Below are 21602 nucleotides of genomic sequence, written 5' to 3'. Positions count from 1 at the left end.
GCCATTTGGAGCCCATCCCCTGGGATCTCCTTGATCTTCAGCGGGAGACACACAGAGAGCCACGTTTCACAGAACTTCAGCATGAAGTGGATCCATGGGAAAAGCTGTCTGCTAAAGACCAGGCAGCCCAAAGTGGTCAAGGACAGCCAAGTGCTCCCCAAAGTCAGGGAGTGGGGAACAATTTAGCTTTTCCAGGCCCACCAGAAATAGGCCAGAAATGGGTTTTCTTTATACAAAATTTATAAAAGCTGGGAGGAAACAGAGCTGGGATTTGGGGTTCAGGGTGGAGAAAGAAAGGCAGAAATATCAGGGTTGGGGTGCCTGGGGGGCTCAGTTGGTTGAGTGTCCAACTCTTGGTTTTGGCTCAGGTCGTGATCTCACAGTTTCCTGAGTTCAAGCCCTGCATCTGGCTTTGCACTGGCAGCATGGAGCCTGCTTGGGATTCTCACTCTCTCTCTCTCTCCCTCCCTCTCTGCCCCTCCCCTGCTCACAATGTCTCTGTATCTCTCAAAATAAATAAACTTAAAAAAAAAAAAGTATCAGGGTTACTGGCTTAGTCAAACTTTGGAATTTGCACAGGTGTGCAAATGCAGGTGTGTTGGGGCAAAATGGGGGGCCCGGAGACCAAGGAGACCCAAGACCTGGGGTGAATGAGAGATACGCAAGCAAGAGTACTCCAGTCCTTGTGGGGAAGGGGTGTATCCCACAAGGGTTCTTGGGTTTAGGATGGAACGCGTATCTCAAAGACAGGTTCCCTGAACCAGGGTAGAACTGTAGGGACCAAAGGCTGGGGTGACATAGTACAAATGAAGGGACTAGAGTCAGGAGACCTGAGATCTAGGATGGAATGAAAGGGTCCAGAAGCAGAGAGACCCAAGACCTGATTCATAACGGGGATCCCTCAGGGAGAGGAAACCTAGGACTTGGGGGGAGAACAGGGGATCCTAGAGGCAAGCATCCCTGTACTCTGGGGTCCTGATGCGTGGGACAGAATACAGGTCTCAGGATCAGGGGAGACCCAGGACCAAGACCAGGCAGAATGCCTGGATCTGGGACATAATGCATGGACCAGGGACCACAAAGGCCTATGGAGCTGGCCGGGGAACCCCAGGGGCAAGGGAGACCCAGGGCCTGGGCGGTAATCTGGGAGTGGGGTCTGGGGGCGGTTCCCAGATGCAAAGCTGACTCTGATCCCAGGCAGAAGGGAGAACTCAGAGGGAGGGGACACATGAAGGTATTTCAACTTTGGGGAACCAGTGCCTGACAAAACGCGGCCATGCCTCTTCCAATTCCATCCACCCTCACTCACCCCCTTTCACAAGACACAAGGTGGCTTTTTTTTTTTTTTTTTTTTTTGCTTTTTTTCATTTCTTTTTAATACAAACTTGGATCTTTGGGTGTGTCCTGCCAAAACAGAAAACAACAACAACAACAGAAGAGAAAACCCAAAAGAGTGAAAAATAAGAAAGAAAGAAAAAAAAAAAAAAGCTCCCGCAAGAGGTTCTTCTCCCTCCCCCCTACCATGCGAATTTGCACACCACGGGACCACAGCAGGTTTACAGAATGCAATATACAATCCACGATTTATAATAAAACAGTATATACAATAAATAGGATATTGTTCATTTTTGTCAAACGACCTGTAGATAAATTTCTCAGTGCATACTTGCAGGGGCTCTGGACACCTCGGGGCCCCGCTCGCAACCTCTTGCACACGCTCGCTCTCTCTCTCTCTCTCTTTTTTTTTTTGTCTTTTTCTAAAACTGTGTTTTGTTTTTAAGTTTTGTACATTTTTAAAAAGTATTTACAATTGCTGGTTTTGTGCAGAAAGGGCTCACCTTCGGCTTCTGCGTGGAGGAGATGGGCAGGGAGAGGTGGGGGGAGGTGGGAGTGCAAGGGGTACCGGGGGGGTGGGGCGGGAGGCAGAGGGGCAGGCGCTCCTGCCAGAGGACAATGTGGACGCTGGGAGGGGTCTTGGCGTTGGTTTTCTGAAAGCTGCAAAGAAACACAAAAGAGGCAGAAGTCAGCTGTAGGCACAGACATGGAATTCTGAGAACAGGGATGTTAAGAGTGGGACCCCCCACCCACTTCCTACCAGCATCCTGGGAGAAGCTAATGACATCGTTCCTTCTCCCAGAAAACTCCAAAGAGTAACCCCCCCCCCCCAGCCCCCGCGACAATGGACTGCTTCTGGCCTTCTCTGAACTCAGTTTCCCCATCTGTAAAGTAGGTTCGTATCTAAGGCCCGTACCACTGAGAGGTAAAGGAGAGGAGTCAGGGCTCCAGGCAGTGCCGTTGGTTAAGAACTTGGGCTCCTGAGTCAGACACAACCAAGTTCAAATGCTAGCACTACTACCGGATAGCTCTATAACGTTGCGCAAGTCGGTGAATCTCTAGGAGCCTCAGTTTGCTCATCTGTAAAAAAGGGGATAATGAAACCAGCCCATGTGTTTGCTGGGAGGATTCAGTGGTTTAAGGTAGATTAACCCTGGTACATAAAACATAATAAAGGATCCTAATTACAAGTCGTTATTATTTTCCTGGGATCTGGGCCAGCTAGGTGCCCCAAGCCTCAGTTTCCTCGTCCAACGATGAGTTTAGGAATTCTGTTCTGAGGAAGGACACGGTGGGGAAGACAGGGCTTGAGCACGGCACAGGTGTGAACTGCACACCCGTGCACTTTCGTTTCTTCTAATTCCAACCCTTTCTCAGCCCCCCCCCCCCCCCCACCAATGCTGTTCTGTTCCTTACAGAGGCTCGAGGTGAGGAGGAAGTCTGTCTGAATAAAGGAAGAAAGACATTGCCCAGCACAATACCATCAGTGTTTGGCTGTACCCCTCGCCCTCCTGAGGCTCAGAAACTCCCAAGTTCCCAGTCTCTACGATCACTAGACATTGGAGGCCTGAAGTACCCCTTCTCCAGACTTCCCCATTCAGAACCCAAGGTTTTGCTGGGGCTAAGTGGGAAGATGCCCAGAGGGACACGGATGGGCTGGGTTATTCTCAAGACCGGCAGTCGTTAGCCTGGCACTTTCTGAGTTCTGGGGGCCTCCTCGCAGAGCCCTGAAATTCCCATCCCACACTTGGTGAGTGACCCATCCCACCAGAAGGGATGGGGGGGTTCTAAAACTGCCTTCTAAGACCCCTCAGCGGGCCGTCCTCCCTCCCCCACCCCTGCAGGAAACAGGCGGCCACAGAAAGCCTTTCCTCCCTTGTCCTTTCTTGGCTTCCCTTCGCAACAGGGCCACATTTAAATTCTGCTCAGCCTCGGCTGCTGTCTGCTGGGCAGTCGGCCCTGGGGAAGACTTTTGTCCTGAGGCTGGACTTGCCAGGACTCCCCCCAGGGCCAGGGGAGCCAGGTGGGCTCTCACAAGGCTGGGGCAGCCCCCATCCCGGTGTATCACCCAGGCAGGCAGCAAGCAAAGGTGGGAGGGGAAGGGCAGGAGCTGCAGCCCTCGAAGCCCGTCAGGTCCCCTGCAGTGAGGGAGGGTGGTGGATCAGCCGCAGGGGGACGGGGTGCGCCTGTCAGGGGCCAGCTGTGTTAGAACTAGGGTGAACGGTGGGAGAGCAGCTCTTGGGGCAGGGGGTGCTGCTGGGAATGGATGTCAGTTCTCCAGTTAGGGTGACAAACAGGAACAGCTGTAGGGATAAGCAGGGCATCCACGAGGGCACAGGACTACTGTATCTGGGGGAACGGGTGGGTTCAGCTGGGGCCTGGGGGTACCTATCTGTAGGGCAGCCTTACTGCAGTTGAGGAACAGCTGGCAAGCTGAGGAACCGCCGTTGGGGAGACGCGTATAGTGTGCTGGGGTGACAAGTGAGGGGGAGATTCAGGACCAGCTGCTCCAAACCACTCAGCAAGTGGACCATACCAAACCCCAGTCTTCTCTGCTCCCCCTAAGGGCCCCGGGGCAGGCTGGGAGCCTCTGCACAAATCCCTGTCACCCCCGCCCCCTCCGGCCCTTAGCCACTGCCAGTGACCCTCTCCAAGCCAGGTCTCCATGGTGATCTCAGCCCAGCAGGCAGCTCCTGCCAGAACCATTCCCGTGGTGCCGGCGGCCAGGCAGCAGGGAGGCTTTCTCACCCCTCGGCTCAGCCCTCGCTGTCTCACCTTCCTCCTCCCTCTGCCCTCCCCAGCTTTCGGGACTGGGCCAGAATCTGGGGGATGGGGAGAGAATCAAAACCAGAGGTTCCTGAGCGGGGAGAAGGGAGGATGCTGTAGCCATGTAGAACCCTGACTTCTACAAAACAAAACTAATGCTGCCATGCCAGGCGGCCCTGTGCTGGGCACTGGGGACAAAGCAGAGGAGACGGATCTGGCCCCTGCCCTTGCGGGGCTCACAGAGCAGAGACAGAAGCAAAGCCGACCGCCAAAGCAGGCAATTTACAAATGTCAGGAGATGGGGGCTGTGCTAAAGGCAGCCGTTGGTGGGGGTGGGGGTGGGGTTCAGGGAGCACAGACGGGGCACCCAACCCAGCTTTGGCAGGAGGGACTATGGCTCTTCAACTCACTGCTGAGCGCAGCGCCCAGCACATGCCGGCGTCAAGAATATGTGCCGACCCAATGCCAGAGCGACGACCAGTGTAAGTCCAATCAGCATGTCAAGGTCCAGCTCAGGTCTTGCACATCTCCAGGACGCCTCCTTAGACCACCCCGTTACCATAGCTACTGGTGCACTTGTCATTCCCTTCCACGCTCCTCCAGGGCAGAGACCTGTGTGTGGTACCTCTACATCCCCAGTGCCAGCATGCACCTGGCGCCCCAGGACACCAGCCATTGTTCATGAGACTTAACCTTTTAGTGCCTCCATACTGAACAACTGCAGAACCACGTTCCACTGAGTCCTCGCGCTCTAGCAGTTTTACCGTCTGAGGTGCCAAGGCATGAAATGGTCTCTGCCGGTCAGTAGGGGCTGGCACCGGGAGCATGGAGGGATAGCGGAGCATGGATTCACAGTGCTGCAGATCATGTAGATATCAGGCTGTCCAGGCTGCTCTTCCCCGCAAAGGAGCACATGTTTTGTGTTTTCGTTTAAGCAACCAGCAGACATGTATTCACACCCGCTAACTGCCGGGCTGGGAGCCCTGGTCTAACCTCCACCTTCTGGTCTCTGCCCTCCAGGAGGGGGTCTCAACACCAAACAAGGCAGTGGAGCGGAAGGCACAGAGAATGCATGGAAGTTGGAGAGACTGATTTGCTGTGTGACCCAGGGCAAGCCCTTTCCCTCTCTGGGCTTCAGTTTCTATGTAAAATTGGGGGTTGAATAGGTAATGGAAGAGATCTTCAGGCCCCAAAGAAAAGGGGTCAGAGGCAAACCACAGTTGCCCAAAGGCAACCCCTCTGACATCTTCAGGCAAAGTCAGGCCTGTGAGTCCCTCAAATGTAGAGAGGATACTGCTTCCCTGGGGGCTCAGACCACACTTGACAGATGGGAGGCAGTCTGGCGGGACGGACCGGCTGTAGGGTGTGGGTGTGGCTCTCCTCCCCACTCCAGAACATTTTTTTCAAAATCTAGTGACCATAGGCACTCCATCCATGGTGTGGCCATAGGCACTCCTTAAATTCTGGCTCTGCCAGCCATTCTCTCCTTAGGGATCTTTCCCCACTTCCTCTACTGCTGGGCATAGAGGGGGAGGCTATGGGGACCAAATAGGGTTCGTATCCATGGTCACCCACCAAGCTTCTGTGTATCTCCCACCTTGCTGCTGCACACTGCTTACCAGTCCTAGGAGGCTCTACACCCAACACCCGTACTCTCTGCCTTCCTGATCAGAGGTGACTCCGCAGGCGGGCACTAGCGATGCGTATATGTTGGGCACGTGACCGAGTGATCCCCAAGGGCCCCTCCTGGCTCTGTCATTCCATGCTTCCTGCTAGGGTGGCTGTTGTGTCTTTGGGCGAGTCCCCCTCCCTGTCTGTAAACTGGGCGGGGTTGTACTTGGAGAACTCCAAAAACCTAGTTAGCCTGCAGAGTTCAGACTGGTTTATTCATACACCCCTCCCCTGCCCCATCTTAGGAACCTATGTGAGGACAGCAAGGGGGAGAGAGATGGTCTCCTACCGACTCCCAGTGCTCACCTTTCCCTCTCTCAATTCTCTATGGTCTACATGCTCCTCTTTGTTTTTTGTTTTGTTTTGTTTTGTACATGCTCCTCTTTGACTCAAGGCAAAAAACAACGTCCCAGGCACGGTGAGACATCAGGGAAGGCAGGGAACATGCACAGAGACGAGCAGCCAGTCTAAAGGAGCCGATGAGGACGTGATAAGGAGGACATTCCCAGGAAGGGCTGTCATGGATGCATAAAAGGCTGGAGATTAAGTGCGCCTGGGAAGGATCCTGGAACACTTCTTGGAGGAGGTGATGTCTGAATGAAAGATAGGAACTGACAGGTGGGAGATGGATGGTAGGCAGGAGAGGGCAGCCCAGGCCAGGGACAGCCAGAGGAAAGGCACAGGGTACCCTGGGGAAAGGCTGCCCCGGAAAGCTCCCTCCTAATTCCACATTCTAGGGCTGGAAAGGGAGAGTGTGTGAGGAGGTCAGAGACGAAAAAGACCTGACTACCTGGAATACCAGGCTAGGTAGCTGGGCCTTTATTTTGTGAGACTGGAGAGAGGATGCAATCAAAAGATGTTAAGCAACAGAGTCACAGGAGCAAATGGACTTGAATTAATTCATCCAGTAAATATTTGGGGGGTGGGGAAGGGGCTCCAGACACCATGCATCCAGAAATGCTGAACAAGCACTTTGGTGGCCACAAAGGGGAGAATGCACTCGGGCTGGGGGCAGGACTCAGGGCAGAGCTGTGGCAGGCACCGGCTGCACTGACCCAAGGCTACAGCTTCTGGAGCCTCAAATTTGTTCAAGACCCATTTTCTGCCTCCAGGAAGCTCTTGCTGCTCGCCCTGCTCATGGTTCAGGAGGGCGGCCCCTGGTATATCCGGTGGGACTATTTCAGTCCTTGCCCTGGAGAGTGATGCCCACATGGAGGCTTTCAATGAACACCTGTTTATAGGCTGTAAACGCCATGAGGGCAGGACATTGCTTGTCTCGTTCAGTGGTATCCTCAGCACCAGATGCAATACCTGGCCCAGGGCAGGTGTGGCTGGCTCGTGTGTGTTGAACACAGAATTAACCTACGTCCCCTTGCCCTCTAGCATAGAGGGCACTATGGCAGCAAAAGTCATGATGACAAAGATGGAAAATCTGCTGGGAGAAAAAAAAACCACGATGTATTACAAAGTCACAAGGCTATCTTTTTCAGATGATCTGCACTGAGAGAGGGGACTGGTGCGAAGAACCGCATGGGAAGCGTGTCTAGCTGACCTGGGTCATTTAGAAGTCTGGGTCCCGTTGCCCATCAGGCTTCAGAGGCCTTGGGGTGGAGCCTGTGACTTACCTTGTCTCTGCACCACTCCCCTCTCCAGGGACGAATCGACCAAAAACTAGGTGGTGTTTGTTTCACAGCCTCCCACCAAAGGCCCCAAACCCACACTAGATACAAAATCCTTCCTAGGAGACAGCAGGGACAGCAGGTGAAGGAAGCCTGGCTACAAAGTCCGGAGCAAGGAAGAAAGGGTCAGAGGTGTGTGTGTGTCACATAGACTGGGTGACAGAATTCAGCTGGTGGGAGGCATTTATCCACTCATTTACCAACCACTGGCTACGTGCCTATTGTGTGCCAGGGACCGGGCTAAGGGCTTCAGGGGTAATCTCATTAATTCTACAAGATACGCAGCAAGGTGATGTGACTCACCAGGTCACACAACTGGTAAGGGATGGAACCAGGCCCTGCACGGAGGCTGGTCTGCACCTACACGCATGGTCCTTGCCACGATCCTCCCGTTTCAGGGCCTCACCCCCTCAGGTTCTTCCGGGTCCACAGGGATGTGGGGAAATGGGGGAGGAGGAGCATGAGAGAGCATGTTCACAGAGAGATTATATTTCCAGGAAATGAGGGCTCAGAATGAGAAGGCCTGGCCTGAAAATGGCTGTGCGAGAGGCAAGAAATAGGATGGGAGGGAGGACAGTGTGAAAAAGAGCCCGCAAGAGGCCGGGGAGAGACGGCTGACCCCAGACGTGAGGGCTTCTTGCTCAGAGCCAGAGGCAAGATCAAGCGACCTCTTGAGGTTTCAAGACACAGAGAGACAAAGCACAGAGCAGCCGGGGCCTGGCCCAGGTCCGGGCATGCCTCCTGACCCTGGCTGGCTTAGTGGCCTTGGTTGGAAACTGCTTCCTGCTCTGGTCAGGCCCCAGGCTGGTGTAACCTTGGAAGACCTGTGACATTTCTCTTGGCCTCAGGTCCAGGCCTGAGAGGGAATAGGGAGGACAGGGGGACTTGACATTCCTGAGCACCTTGGAGGGCCCTTCCTGATCCCATCCCCATCCCCAGGGTCTAGGTAGGGCTGATCTTCAGTCATGAGGGCCCAGTGTGGAGTCAGTCTCCCTGGCTCTGCTTTCCATCTAAGGGACTGGAGATGGGGCCCAAGCGCTCCCCACCCCCTACCCCTTCCCTCTGTCCCACCAGCTCAGTTCTCTGACCAAGGGGGTCCCACATTTCCAACTCTGGCTCCCCTGAGCTTTCCTCTTCTAACTCACAGTGGGGTGTGACCTCCCCTTGCCCACAGTTCCCTCTGCCTGGAATGCCCTCCCCCCCGCCCCAAGTCTCTGGCTGTCCAAATCCTGCCTATTTTTCAAGGTCAAGTTCAAATGCTTCCACAGAACCTCAAAATCCATTTAAAATGTCAGACCCAGAAACATTTGTAGGGAGTGTCCAATCTGTCATTTGGTGGATGGTGACTCAGTGGCATGGGCTGGAGGGGGAGTGGTATGGCAGGGTACCCAGGTTCTGGGGAAGCAATACTGAGTTCAAATCCTGACTACACCATTCACTAACTGTGGATACCCTGGCAAGGTTCAGAGCTGCACCTGCTTCCTCGATAATCTGATGGGGTGCCAGGGGGAGGGCGCAACCATTTCCTGGCCTGCTGTGAAGGGTCAGCGAGGCAGCATTGCATGAAGGCCCCAGCACAGATAATGTGCCCCTTTTTTCACCAGAAGTTCTGAAAGATGACTTCTGACCCTACCACCCACCTTCCTGGTACATAAGCTTTGTTTCTCCCTACGTCTGGGCACCTGCCACTTTCCACCAGGTACTGGTTTTAGCTTCCTGGGGTGGATGCTGAGCTCTGAGGACAGGAGCCGTGTCTGCTTTGCTTCCCCTATGCCTGGTACTGGGACGGGCATTGAGGGGCTCAAGATGTGAGGCTGAGCTGAACCACTACTCCTGATACTTGCTCGGTGGGGGGGGGGGGGGGGGGGGGGCTGGGGAGGGCGCCTTCTAGCGGAGAACTCCTCAATGGTTTCCACTGGTCTTGGAATATAGTTCAAACTCCTTCCAATGCCCTGCCTGCCCTGCCTGCTCGGTCAGTGTTACTGTCCTCCTATCAGTTTTTCAAATCTGAGCTCCCTCCTACCCCAGGGCTTTACCCATCGCTGTTCCCTCTGCCCAGAACGTTCTTCCCACTCCCTGTCTAGCTGATGCCCCTTCAGGCATCAGCTTCAGGATCTGGTCAGCCTGGTGCAGGCTCCCACGGCCTCCTACCTTTTCCTCTTTTGCAGTCCTTTGTACAGCAATCGTTACCAAATGATTATCAAATGTCCTTCTTTCTAAACTGGAAGCCCCCTGAGGACCAGGACCTCCTCTGTGGTGTTCACTGTGGTGCCCCCCCCCCCCCCCAATGCCTGGGTCACAGTGGGTGCTGGACAGATGTCTCTGGAGCAACTGAATGCATCAGTCTGAGGACAGTGCTGTCAACTCCCAGCCCTGAGTAGGGAGCGTGGCCAGAATGTGGGGCTGGATGGCATCCCAGTTCCTCCTGTGTTCAGGCCTCACTGGATGGCTCCATTATGTATCTCACTGAGCTGTGACCTGCTCAAACACCCAGCCCCCACATTCATTTATTTTCCCACCCAGAGCCCAGGAGGAACGGTTTTTGGATTATTTCACATTTCTGGATTATCCATGAGACATCTCCCCTCCAGTGAGAAGGATCAAGAGTTTGACATTTTAAACCCTAAGCAGCTTCTCCCTGGCCTGCTTCAGATCTGCAGCACTGCTGCTTGCAGTGAGACGCATGGGGAATGGAAGGCCATTTTAATCTTGGCCTGGCTTCATTAGGAGGAAACTATGCTGCCAAAAAAAAAAAAAAAAAAAAAAAAAAAAAAAAGTTGGTCCACTGTCTATGCCATGCAGAGTTGGAACACCTAAAAGATGATCAAAGTCAAATTTCTTGAACAGATGGGGAAACAGAGGCCCAGAGCTGGAGGGAGTAAAAGCGTGGTCAAGGGCATACAGCAAGTTCATGGCCAACTGGGGAACGGTCCTTCTCCAGGCTGCCTGACTCCCGCGTGCTGCCCTTTGCCACCTCTGGGCACCAAGGGACGTGGGGTCAGGCAGAAAGGGGATGATAAGTTTCCACTGACACAACTTCAGGACCCTGAGTCACCCTGGCCTCGAATGGCCTCCCCAGAGCAGGGATGGGACTTTCCAGGAGCCCTGCTATTCCTCCTCCAGGAAGAGACACTCCCAGGAGGCTGCGGTGGCAGCAGAGGTGGAGGGTGAAGGGCTGAGACAGGCCCCCAGTCCCCTTCCCCACCACCTACCACATCTGAGCCACTTTGGTGACGGGTCTGTTGTCCAAACAGTGAAGATCTGATGGACCAGCTGTGGCTGTCTTTCTGGAGCTGGTTGTGCTTCGAGAAAATGACTCTTCCAACCCTGTCTCTTTTTACCATTTGGGAGGCATTTCCCCCTCATTTATTTTCCTTTTCTTAAACAAAATCTTAAGAATACTAAAATTTTTGACTCCACCTAATGAGGACACGGTGCCTAAACATCTAGCGAAATTTAGCAGAACTCTTGGAAAAGCATTCGGCTTCCGGAAAGGGACTGGTTTCTTCTAGGGAGGAAATATCCTGCCTGGGGATAGACCCACTGGGTGCGGGTTGTCAGGCACAGCAGGATCCCAGCAACCTTTCTCCACTTCTGGATCCCTATCCCGCCTGCCTCTGACCACTCTGAGCCCACCTCAGGTCGAAGATATTGACAAATAATCTCTGGGTGCACCCCGAGGGACCAGGAAAGACACTTCAGGCCATTCTGTAAAAAGCCCTCGCAGAGTGTGACCAAGACATAGTGACCACACCCTCGGCCTGACCCCTGCCAGACTGCAGCTCGGACTAAATGAGCTCCTAGAGAAGTGTGGGAGGCTGGCAGGGGCCGTACCTTGGATGGGCCCTGGCAGTTAATTATCACCCTGCTTCACCTTTCGCTCATCTCCCACAGGGCCCTGCACATGCCCTCCCTTGCGAGAGGTCAAGTGGTAGGTATTTCCTGGGACTCAGGCAGTGCCCGCCTAGGAGCTGGCCTGGACAAGGAAGATAAACATTTGATGAACCAAACCAGATGGCCGCATCCAGTCCAGGGTTCTCCAACCATTTCAGTAACTCAACGTCCAAGCCTCATGCTGGGTTCCCCACCCAAGCACCCCATCTCTTCCTGAAGACCGTCCCCAACACCTAATCCCAGACTCCTTCCTGAATCCCAGCTTCCTATTGTCGGGTCCCTGAGCTTGTCCTTAAATCCTTCCTGCTCATCACTGCACCTCTTCCCCTTGTCCAAGCTCTAACGTCCTCATCCTTCCCACCCCCCAGGCCTCCGCCCACTCCACCCGCATCCCCAGACTCACCCAGGAACAAAACCTCGAGGTCCAGTCGGCACTTCAGTTGGCACTACAGGGAGGTGACGGTGAATGTGTCCTCAGGGTGAGGTTCCGCCATGGGCCCCAGGAAGCCGCTCTTGGGGCCCCCACCCAGGCCGGGATGCGCCTGCGGCATAAAGCCTGGATACCTGTAGGCGGTATCCTGCAGGGGCAGCAGCGAGTCCCTCGGCACAGGGGACAGGGTCAAGTCACTAAGGAGTGGGCAGCCATAGCTAGCAGCGGCAGCAGCGGGGCCACGGGGTGGGCCAGGCGGCCGGGCCATCTCCAGTGGCTCCTTGTCGGCCTTGGGCGTGGCCGGCGGGCTAGCCAGGTGTGGGGCACTGAGGCACGCGGCCTCCGTCCTGCCCAGGAAGTCAGCCAGCAGCCCCGTACCCACCTTCCCTTCATAGGGCGGGCTGCGGGCAGCTGAGCCTGGCGGGTACCAGTAAGCTGTGCCCTTGCAGCTGGGGGAGTCATAGTGGGGCTGGCCCAGTGGCAGGTCCCGACAGCTAAGATGGGCCTGGGCTGCAGCTGCGTGGCCCAGGCTGGCCCCCTGGAGCCCATGCTTGAGGGGCTCGCAGGCAGCCAGCTTTGTGGGTGGCGGCCGCAGCTCCTCCTTGAAGCCCAGTGTGGGTGAGCAGGTGGGTGAGTACGCCTTCTGCAGGCCAGCATCAAACACCGTGGGTGGGTGGGCCAGAGGCGGGAAATGCTTGCCGTCTAACTCAGGAGCACCCAGGCTGGGCGAGTCGCAGTGGAAGCCTTGGCCGAAGGTGCCGTCAGAAGGGGTGGACGGGTTCATGGAGTAGGGTCCCATGAAGTCACAAGGGTCTCGCTCACCCACACCAAAGGCCCTTGACTGGGACGGCAGTGGCGACATGCTGCTGTCTCCACTGTAGTAGTCCAGGCCGAGGTCCGGGCTGTCCTGGAACAGGGGGTTGACTGGCTGCGGCTTGGGGATGAACTTGGCTTTGGCTGCTGCACCGCCTCGCTCCTTCTTGGCTGAGCAGGCCCCACCACCCCGTCCACCTCGTGGTTGCCGGGGCCCGGTGCTCCGTTTGGACGGGTAGCCTGAGGCAGTGGCCGAGGCGGACGATGGAAAGCCCAGATGTGAGGCCTCGAACAGGTCCACCTTCTTCCGCCGTCCACGGCCCGGCTTGGAGCTGCTCTGGAAGAGGACGCTCTGGTTCCAGTTGTAGCCGGGGGCAGAGGACGCCTCATTCCAGTCCATCATTAGTTTCTCCAGGCTGGACAGGCTCGACTGGCCCTCGCTGCTCGAGGCCTCGCTGTTGGCACGCCGAAAACCGCCGCCGACCGGTTGATTGAACTGGGTGCTGTCGGAGGATGACTCGGAGAAGGTCTCGGACACGGCCGTCTGCTGCTTCACCTTCTGCGGCGTGTAGTTGGAGATGTCCAGGATCACGTTGGGCTCGCTGACGTGGCAGTCGAAACCGGGATTGTAGAGCTGACTGAAGGCCTCCGAGGCCCAGTCCAGGCCTCCATAGCCCTGCCGGAAAGGCCACTGAGAAGCCCCCGCAAACTGCCGACAGTTTTCAGGCGAGGGCTGGAAGGAGGAGGAGGAGGAGGAGGCGGCAGAGGCAGCAGAGGTGGCAGAGGCGGTGGTGCCCTTGGGTACCATGTAGCCGCCGGGTGAGACGGTGCTGGCCCGGCTGTCACAGCGCAGGGGTGTGGGGGCTGAGCCAGAGAAGGGGGCCCCCTCAGAGCTGTTGAAGAAGGAGGCCTTGCTGGGTGGCAGGCAGGGGCCACCAGTAGGCGGTGGGGCGTAGCCGGCGCTGTGGGCGCTGCTGGGAGAGGCAGGCAGGCTGTTGCCGCTGCCGTAGGCGAAGCTGCAGTCCTTGCTGTTAGCACAGTCCTGGCCCGTAAAGGGCTTAGCCGGGGCGAAAACGCTTTGTCCGGCCCCGTAGCCGCCATATTGGGGTGGGTAGGTGTTGGTGGGTGGGTGGGTGGTAGGTGAGCGGGCCACAGCTGAAGGTGGGGGAGCCAGTTTCGGGAAGGTCTCGGCTGCCCGGCAGTCTGAAGTGGCCGGAGTTATCCCATAGCTCGCTGCCCGGCCTGGTGGGAAGGTCTGGCGAGAGGGCAAGACGGGCTGGAAGGAGGGGTCCGCACCAGCCCCGCTGCTGCCCACAGCCACTGGGCTGGCCTTGGCTCCCCGGCTGGGGAAGGTGGCCAGGCCCCGCTGGGAGGGCAGGGTGCTGGTGGGGGGCCCTGCGTAGGTGCCTGATGCCTTCCGGGACTCGGGGCGAGAGGCTGAGAGGGCAAAGTCTAAGAGGTCGGAGGAGTCATCCGAATCGAGCAGTGAGCGAAAATAGCCGGTGAAGAGGTTTTGGCGCTCCTGGCTGAGCTCGGTCTGACCCGCAGGTGCACCTGTGCTGTAGTAGCTGCCGCGGCCTGAAGCCCCGCTCTCTAGTCCAGTGGAGGCAAAGGCCTGGGCCTCGGTCCCCTGGAACCCACAGTTTCGGCCGGCTTGCCCGCCTGGGTGCCCATGGTGAGGGGCCCAGCCGCCACCCTTGTCCCCGGCCCACTCGGCGCCTGCCTCCCCAAAGCCTGGGCCACTAGGCACCTGTTCTGGGAACAGAGTCCCGTTCTTCCGGGACCGCCTCTTGCGCTTGGGCTTCCCGGTCATGGCGTCCACCTCCCCCCGGCCCCGTTTGCGTGGGTGCCCCAATTCGGTGAGGCTGGGGCCCCCAACGCCAGCAGCTGTCACTGCCACCACTTTCTTTTTCTTGCCGATGCCCTCGAAGAAGTCACTGAAGGAGCATCGGGCTGCCTTGGCTGCATGGCCCCCACCCCGGCCACCAAAACCGCCTGCTTTACCACCACGCCGTCGGAAGCCCTGCACACGGTGCAGGAAGTGGGAGATGCTCTGGGTGTCGGGTGCCTGGTGTACCGACTCGGGCTCGCTGGGTGTCCAGCAGCGGGGGGGTGAGCACCGCCCAGCGCACTGGCTCTGGCGGTTCAGGAAGGCCAGCTTGGCGAGGACGTCAGAGTACTCGGCCTTACTGTCATTGGCGTCTGCTGCGTAGGATGGCTGGGGAGATGCCAGCTTCTGCTTCCGCCGCCGCCGTTTCTTCACCTCTGGCATGGCCATGGTGGCCGCTGCCACGGTGGCCGCTTCAGCCGCTACCACCGCTGGCTCCTTGGGCTTGCCGGGACCCAGAAGCAGGTTCTTAGGAGGGCGGCCGCGTTTACGCTTAAGAATAATGGGCATCTCCCCGGGCGGGAAGACCACCACCACGTTCCGTCCATTGTTCTTCATCTTCAGCAGCGGGGTGGGCTCGGCTGACACGCGCAGGCCCAGCTCCTTGCCCTCCACACTGAGGCTGCTGCTCAAGGATGACACCTTGTATGTGGTCTTGTTCCGCCGCCCCAGTGATACAGGGATTTTGGCCATCTTCACCACCATGCGCCGCACACCCCGGCACTTGCCTTTGCGGGTAGGGGCTACTGGAGTCTGGGAAGATTCTGGCTCCAGCTCTGGGACTGGGCCTGGGCCCGGCAGGGCAGGAGGTGGTGGAGGCGGCGGCGGCGGGGGCTCGGCCAGGGCAGCTGCCAGCCCTGTGGGCATAGGCAGGGGCAGCAGGCGGCCCTCTGGTCCAGCGTCTGCCTTGCGTCCCCGTCCAGCTTTCCGCCGGCGACACAGGATCTTTGGCCTATCAGTGCGCCGCAAGGCGTACTTGGGGTGACCCTCGGGCCCATGGGGGCCGTGGGGTGAGCACAAGTCCAGGCGCAAGGGCTCAGCCAGTGGGCAGGGCCCCAGGGGCTGCTGAGGCTCCAGACGGCGGCCAGGGACATCAAGCAACTTGGGCAGGGGGTCAAGTGCCTGAGGGTCAAGCAGCTGCGACTCCAGGGAGTCGGGCAGGGTATCCAGGGCCTGGAGAGCCAGGCCTGGCAGCCCCAGAGGATCAGCAAGAGGTTGCAGGGGTGGCAGCTCCAAAGCTTCCCCGAGCGGCTCTAGAGCCTGTGGGTCCAGGAAGCGGGGCTGGGGGTCCAGGAGCTGAGGCTCTGGCTCAGGAGATGGTGGCTCGAGGGCCTGGGCCTCCAGCAGCTGGGCCTCGGGGCAAGTTAGGGAGGCCAGCTCGCTAAGGATGTCGGCGTCAGCAAGTTCTGAGTAATCAGGGCCGTCTGGCTCAGGCTCTGGGGGCAGACCGGTGGCCGCGGCCGTGGCTCCGGGACTATGGCCTTGACCAGGCTGGGGGCTGTCCCTAGGCTCGGGCTCAGGCTCATAGAGTGGGTGGCTGGGCCTCTCGGACTTAGCATGGGGGGTGGCCCGCTCCTCAGGGCTGCGGATGCTGTTGGCCAGGCTGGGTGAGGAGAAGAAGCTGTACTGAAGGTCACCAGGGGGCGGGGCAGGCGGGCGGCTGAGTCGGAGGCCACCGCAGTCCAGGTGCACACCGCTATGCTGCAGGTCTTGGGAGAGTCGCGTCAGGTCCTTCATGATGTCAATCAGCTGCACCACTGGACGCAGGTTCACCCGCCCGTTGTCCCAGCGACGTCGGGAGCTGTTGCCGTCTCCCGCGGGTGTGGGGCAGCGGGCCTGTGAGACGGGACGGGCCGCCCTTGGGGGCAGCGGGTCGTCCCCCTTGGCAAGGACTGGTGGGCGCCGGGTGCTGGGGTCCCGGCGTGGGGGTGGGCGTGGGTTCTCGGAGAAGGTGTGGGCGAAGGCCTTGTCGGGTGGGCTGGCAGGGGGCCGGGTAGGAAGCAAGGGCCGTGGGGTAGGGGGGCCGCCGGGGTAGTACTTGGGCTCCCGGAGGTAGTCAGGAGAGCTGCACACGGCACTGGAAGTCACCACCAGGCCCTGGGGCTTCACACGCATCCTGACCTTGTCCTCCGCGGGCCGCCGGGCGGGGCCGGGGCTGACATGAGGGTGCGAGAAGCCGGGACCAAGACCTGCCGGGCAGGACAGGCAAGAGAGCCCTCACTCGATGCCCAAGACCTTCTCAGCTTCCCACGTCCTCAGTGAACCCCTGCACCTCTCCCATGAGTCCCTTCAAGCCCAACGTCCCGTTGACTCCCAGCCCTTCCCAAACTACCCCCATGCACCGTGAACCCCTCAGGGGTCCCGGTTCTACCGAGTGACAGCTCACCCACTTCCAGACGCCGGCTATGGGCTCAGGGAGAAGAGGATGCCTGCCTTTGAGAGGGAAGCCCATCGGCAGACTGGGGCGGCCACTCCAGATCAAACTTACGCAGAGGGCCAGGAAATCCTATCAAGGGCATGACCTCTTCCCTCTTGCCCCCATCCTCAGGACTCCAGGAGAAGCCTGGCCACTCACCCTCGGCTCTGCCGCCTGGGCTGTCACACTGGAGATCTCTGTGGACAACAAGACAGGCAACAGAGGATCGGAATGGTCTGGTGGCCACAGCCCAACCGCTGCCCGCTGGCCCAGTCTTCTCCGCACACCACCCCCGGCTCCCTCGGTGCTCCCTCCAGTGCACACACCCGGCTGACCTGGGAGAGAGAGGGCCCCCGTGCCTGGGGGCTCTGCCGGTTGCTGGCTGTCAGCTGGGGGTGCTGGGGAGCAGCTTCGGCCTGAGCCCAGGCCTCGGGGCGTGGACAGCGCCTGGAAAGGACCACCGCAGCTCAGGTTTAGTGAGCACCTACTGCGCGCCAGGCGCTGGGCTGGAAGCTGTCCAGGCATCGTTTCATTTAATTCTTCATACAAATCCTGTGAGGTAGGGGCTATTAATAACCCCATTTTGCAGATGAAGAAATGGAGGCTCAGAGATGAAGTCACATCATTCATTCATATACTCATTATTTATGGAGTGCCTACTTTGCACAAAGACCGGGTAGACAAACAGTGATCACATAATCATAACTGATTTAATTATTACTGGGATAAGAGCTGCAAAGAAAAAGCGAAGAGTGCCTCAGGTCAGAGGTTTAACAATCATACCAGGGAGTCAACAACAATAAAAGCTCACACTCTGGGGATACTTTCTCTGCTGCCAGACGATGGGCTAACAAGCACTTTTTGTGGGTGATCTCATCTAAGCCCCCTGCAAACCTGAGATCAGTGTGATTATCATCCCCTCTTTTACAGGTGAGGAAACCATCTACTGGAAGGTGGTGAGAACCACGAAGGCACTTCCAATCCAACACCCGGATCAGCACGTGGCCCACAGGCATGCTTCAGAAAATATTTACTATTTCTTATGAATGAATGAACGAGGTACACAGAGCAATGAGCCCGGCCTTTTTCCATGTAGTTCTCTCTCGCCCCTCTCCAGACCAAAAGTGGAACCCAGGAAGGGTGCGGAGTGAGGGTGAGAGACAAGAATGTGGAAAGGGCCATTGTCTGACCCCTCTCTCACCTTTATCAGACAGACACTCTCTGATCCTCCACCGGCCCCACGCACCTCTGGCCACAGTCTGGCCCCTGCTACCTACTCTCAGAGTTGTCTCCACATCCCCTTCATAGTATTTATCACAACTGCAAACAATTACTTGTATGACTGGCTTTTTGGTGTTGTCTCCCCCCAGAGCATGGGCCCTTTACGGGCAGGGACTGTATCCGTCTTGTTTACCACGGTATCCCCTGACCTCAGGGCCTGGGCTTTGGATGCTACGTAAATATTTACTGACTGACTCCCTGAGCTGGTCAGGGCAGAGCTGGGATTTAAATCCAGGCATGTCTGACTCCCAAGGGAGCCTGAAGACTCAGGGCCCTGACCACGGGAAGGGTCTTAAAAGTTGGACCCCGATCACTCCTTGGTGTTTGGCTCTGACCTGATCCCGTGGGTCGATCCCCCACAGACACACGTAGACTCCTACCAGCTGCTGCCCAGTGCTATCATCCCACGGGAACACTGCAGAGCCAACTCAGGGACAGGATGGTGTGGAAAGGAACATTCTTTCGCTCCCCTGCGGTGGGCAGCGATTTGCAATCTACAAAGCACTTCCACACATATGACCCATGGAATCTTCCCAGCAACCCAGGAGCCATGGTTTACGATCCCTGTGTTACAGAGGAAACAGGCTCAGAGTGGTGGTTGCAGAACTTGCCTGATGTCACATAGCTGCTTAAGTGGCAGGATTCCTAATTCTGCCCGAAGTCCGAAGTCTCCTTCCCCTCCAAGCTCCTGCAACTTTCCTCCAGCCACTCCTTCTTCTAGAGCTGTGGTCTAATTTAAGGCTGGGAGGAACCTTAAAATCGCCAAGCCATTTGGCTTCCAAACCCTGGGCCTGGGGAGCTGTGTAACATTCCAGATACCCAGGCCCTGGTCCAGGGGAGTCTGACTCACGGATCTGAAGGGACATCTGGGAATCTGTATTTTTAATCAGCTCCCCCATGGGTACACTGTTCTAGTGCCACCTTGTGCTCTTCCCATTTTACAGATGAGGAAACTGAGATCCAAAGAGGGAAAGGGACTTTGCCCAAGGCCACAAAAGAGCACGGAGAGAGCCCTTCTGTTGCCTATCCAGCCAGACAGAAAACATCCCTCTGTCCACCGTCCCTTTTCTCTTTGCAATTCCCAGGCCACAGCTGCGCCTCCCTGCCCTGCCTACTCCATCACTCAGGGTCCTACTCTCTCCCATGACTGGTGGTAGACTGTGGACTGGCCCCTCCCGGGCCAGGCTCTCTCAACTGTTGGTCTTGAAGGCAGGATTGTGGGTAAGAACCTCACAAAGGAGGGAAGGGGCTCAGACTGTGGAATCTCCAAGTCCTATTTCCAACAGTATGGTTGACCCATGGCTCCCTGAGAGTCTTTGAGATGTCTCCCTTCCTGAGGGTGGGGCTCACCAAACCTCCCTGCTCTGGAGACCTCCCACTTGGGGCCCAAGGGTGTGATCTTGGCAAAAGAGAAAACCTCCTCTCCAGTGGTTGCTTCTGTTCCACCCACCCGTGAGGACCTTTGGGCATGTCCTCCTGCCAGACCTCCTGACTCTGTCCACTGCTCTCTCTTGCAGCCTCCAGGATCTGAGGGAAGCAGCTGGCTCCCCTCCTCACCACACCCAGGCAGCCATTTTCTTGGACCCCTCCCAAGGGCACCACCTATCCCATGTCTGTGAACAAAGTCAAAAGGGTCCTTCTGTCTGACAGTCTGCTTCTGGGTCAGTGTGTCTGAGCCTGCCCGTGGGGACACCAACAGGCTGGGAGGGGGGCTGGGGGCCCCAACCTGCTGTGCACAGTGCCGGGAAGCGCCAGCCCACATCCTTGAGTCCCCAGCCCCACCCTCCCCCGCTGCGGCTGTGACCACCCCACCCCTTCCCCAGCCCGCCTCCCCCTCCCCCACCCACAGCCTCCCCAGGGGAGCCAGGCTGCCAGCCCCAGCTCTCACTTCCGGCCTCATGACCCTCTCTCCAGCCGGCACACTCCTCCCCCACCCCCCCAACACCATTTCCCTCCCAGCCTGGATTGAAGGCCCAGGGATGTCCTCGGAGGGAAAACATTGTATCAAAGGGGCTATTACTACTGCTGTGGGCCCTTCCCCATCACCTCCCTTGGGGCCTTTATCCCCCAGGATATGCAGCCCCCCTCTCAATCTCCTTTAGCCCCCTCCCACCCACCCAACGGTGCCTAAAGATTCTCTTCCTACCAGACTCCAGCCCAAAATCCTACTAAGAAGAATAATGATGAAAATAATAATGGCAGCCATCACTTATTTGGCATTTAAATAAAGGCACAGAGAGGTTAAGTAATGCCCTTGAGGATAAACAGCCAGGACATGGAAGGGCTGGAGTCTGAATTTAGGTTTGTTGAGCTCCTCTGATACAAACTTCTACACTGTCCAGAGAGTGAGCCCCCTCCCCTGCAGCCTACTCCAACAGTCCCAATCCTCATCACCAGTTCTAATTTTTGCCTTCTACTCTACCCCCTCCCACCTCAGTCATCCAAATGCACTACCCTCCCTTGCCACTAGGTGTCCCCTTAGAGCCACTGATGCCCCCAAGGGGAAGCAAGTCCCGCCTGGCCTCCTGGAGTCATCAGGGCCCCCCCACGGTATAGCACACCCCACCCCACCCTACCCCCAGCCACACAGAGCTCCTTTGTGCAGCCCTCGCCCACCCCCTTCCTGCCCAGAGCAGGGCACCTGGCAAGCAGGTCTTCCCTAGACTCCGCCCCCTGCCAGCCCCCTGCCCTGGGTGCCAGGTGTTGCGGGCACCACCGCCAGCTCTGGCTGAACCTGAGGGTCACCCTGCCGGGCGGCCCTCCCTTCCTCCCTCCGAGGTCACCCAGGGACTGTGCTTCCCGCCCTGCTCCACCCCCATCCCCTCCTGCCCTTGGCCCTTCCAGACTCCTGTCCTAGTCTTTCCTTCGGTCTCCCGGAGGACACCCCTCCTCCAGCCCCACCAGGCCCTCCCCACAGCCTCTCACCCCCGCCCACCTCCTTCCCCTGAGAGCTCCTTGTTCCACCCCCCCCCCCCTCCCCGCCCAGGTCTGAAGAACTCCTCCTCCTGGAAAGTTGCTGCTGGAAAGGAAGTGACTTCAGCGATTTGGCCACAAGGCTGGGCACTGCTGAGCCCGGCTCAGCTGAAGGCCTGCCCAGCCCACCTCCAAAGCACAAATGGAGCCACATGCACACACCACCCTCAAGTGTACACCCAGAACCCTGAACACAAGCTTCCCCAGGGACATGCGGAGAGATCCTGTGTGCACATTCCACACCGTCCCAGCGTGCCCACATTATCACCCCAGTGTGTCAGATTCTTGTCGAGACACCCGTCCAGCACCCGGCACACATACACCATCCAGTGTGGTCCACACAACACTGCAGCATCCCCGCAGCTACCCAGTATACACTCTGGATTCTGCACACTCACCTCTCCAATGTAGTACATACCGAGCCCTCGAACGTCCCTTAGCCCCGTCCACTTCTTT

General features: G+C 57.6%; 1 protein-coding gene across 10 annotated transcripts in view; it reads right to left on the bottom strand.

Annotated features, from left to right (window-relative positions):
- Window positions 1-1717: 1717 nt before the first annotated feature.
- AHDC1 (AT-hook DNA binding motif containing 1) overlaps window positions 1718-21602 on the bottom strand; it is a 64142-nt gene continuing 44257 nt past the window's right edge. For all 10 annotated transcript variants that reach the window (XM_060623449.3, XM_060623443.3, XM_060623447.3 and 7 more), the window contains 4 exons: window positions 17228-17339; window positions 17052-17089; window positions 11749-16665; window positions 1718-1995 (listed from right to left, as the gene is read on the bottom strand). In XM_060623449.3, the coding sequence (XP_060479432.3) occupies window positions 11792-16591 (4800 nt within the window). In that variant the 5' untranslated portion in view covers window positions 16592-16665; window positions 17052-17089; window positions 17228-17339 and the 3' untranslated portion in view covers window positions 1718-1995; window positions 11749-11791. The remainder of the gene's footprint in view (window positions 1996-11748; window positions 16666-17051; window positions 17090-17227; window positions 17340-21602) is intronic.

Source organism: Panthera onca, chromosome C1 (assembly GCF_046562875.1).
Source record: "Panthera onca isolate mPanOnc1 chromosome C1, mPanOnc1 haplotype 2, whole genome shotgun sequence".
Lineage (NCBI taxonomy): Eukaryota > Metazoa > Chordata > Mammalia > Carnivora > Felidae > Panthera > Panthera onca.
The sequence above is the reverse complement of the archived record's forward strand: the minus strand, read 5'-3'. Positions and strand labels throughout refer to the sequence as shown.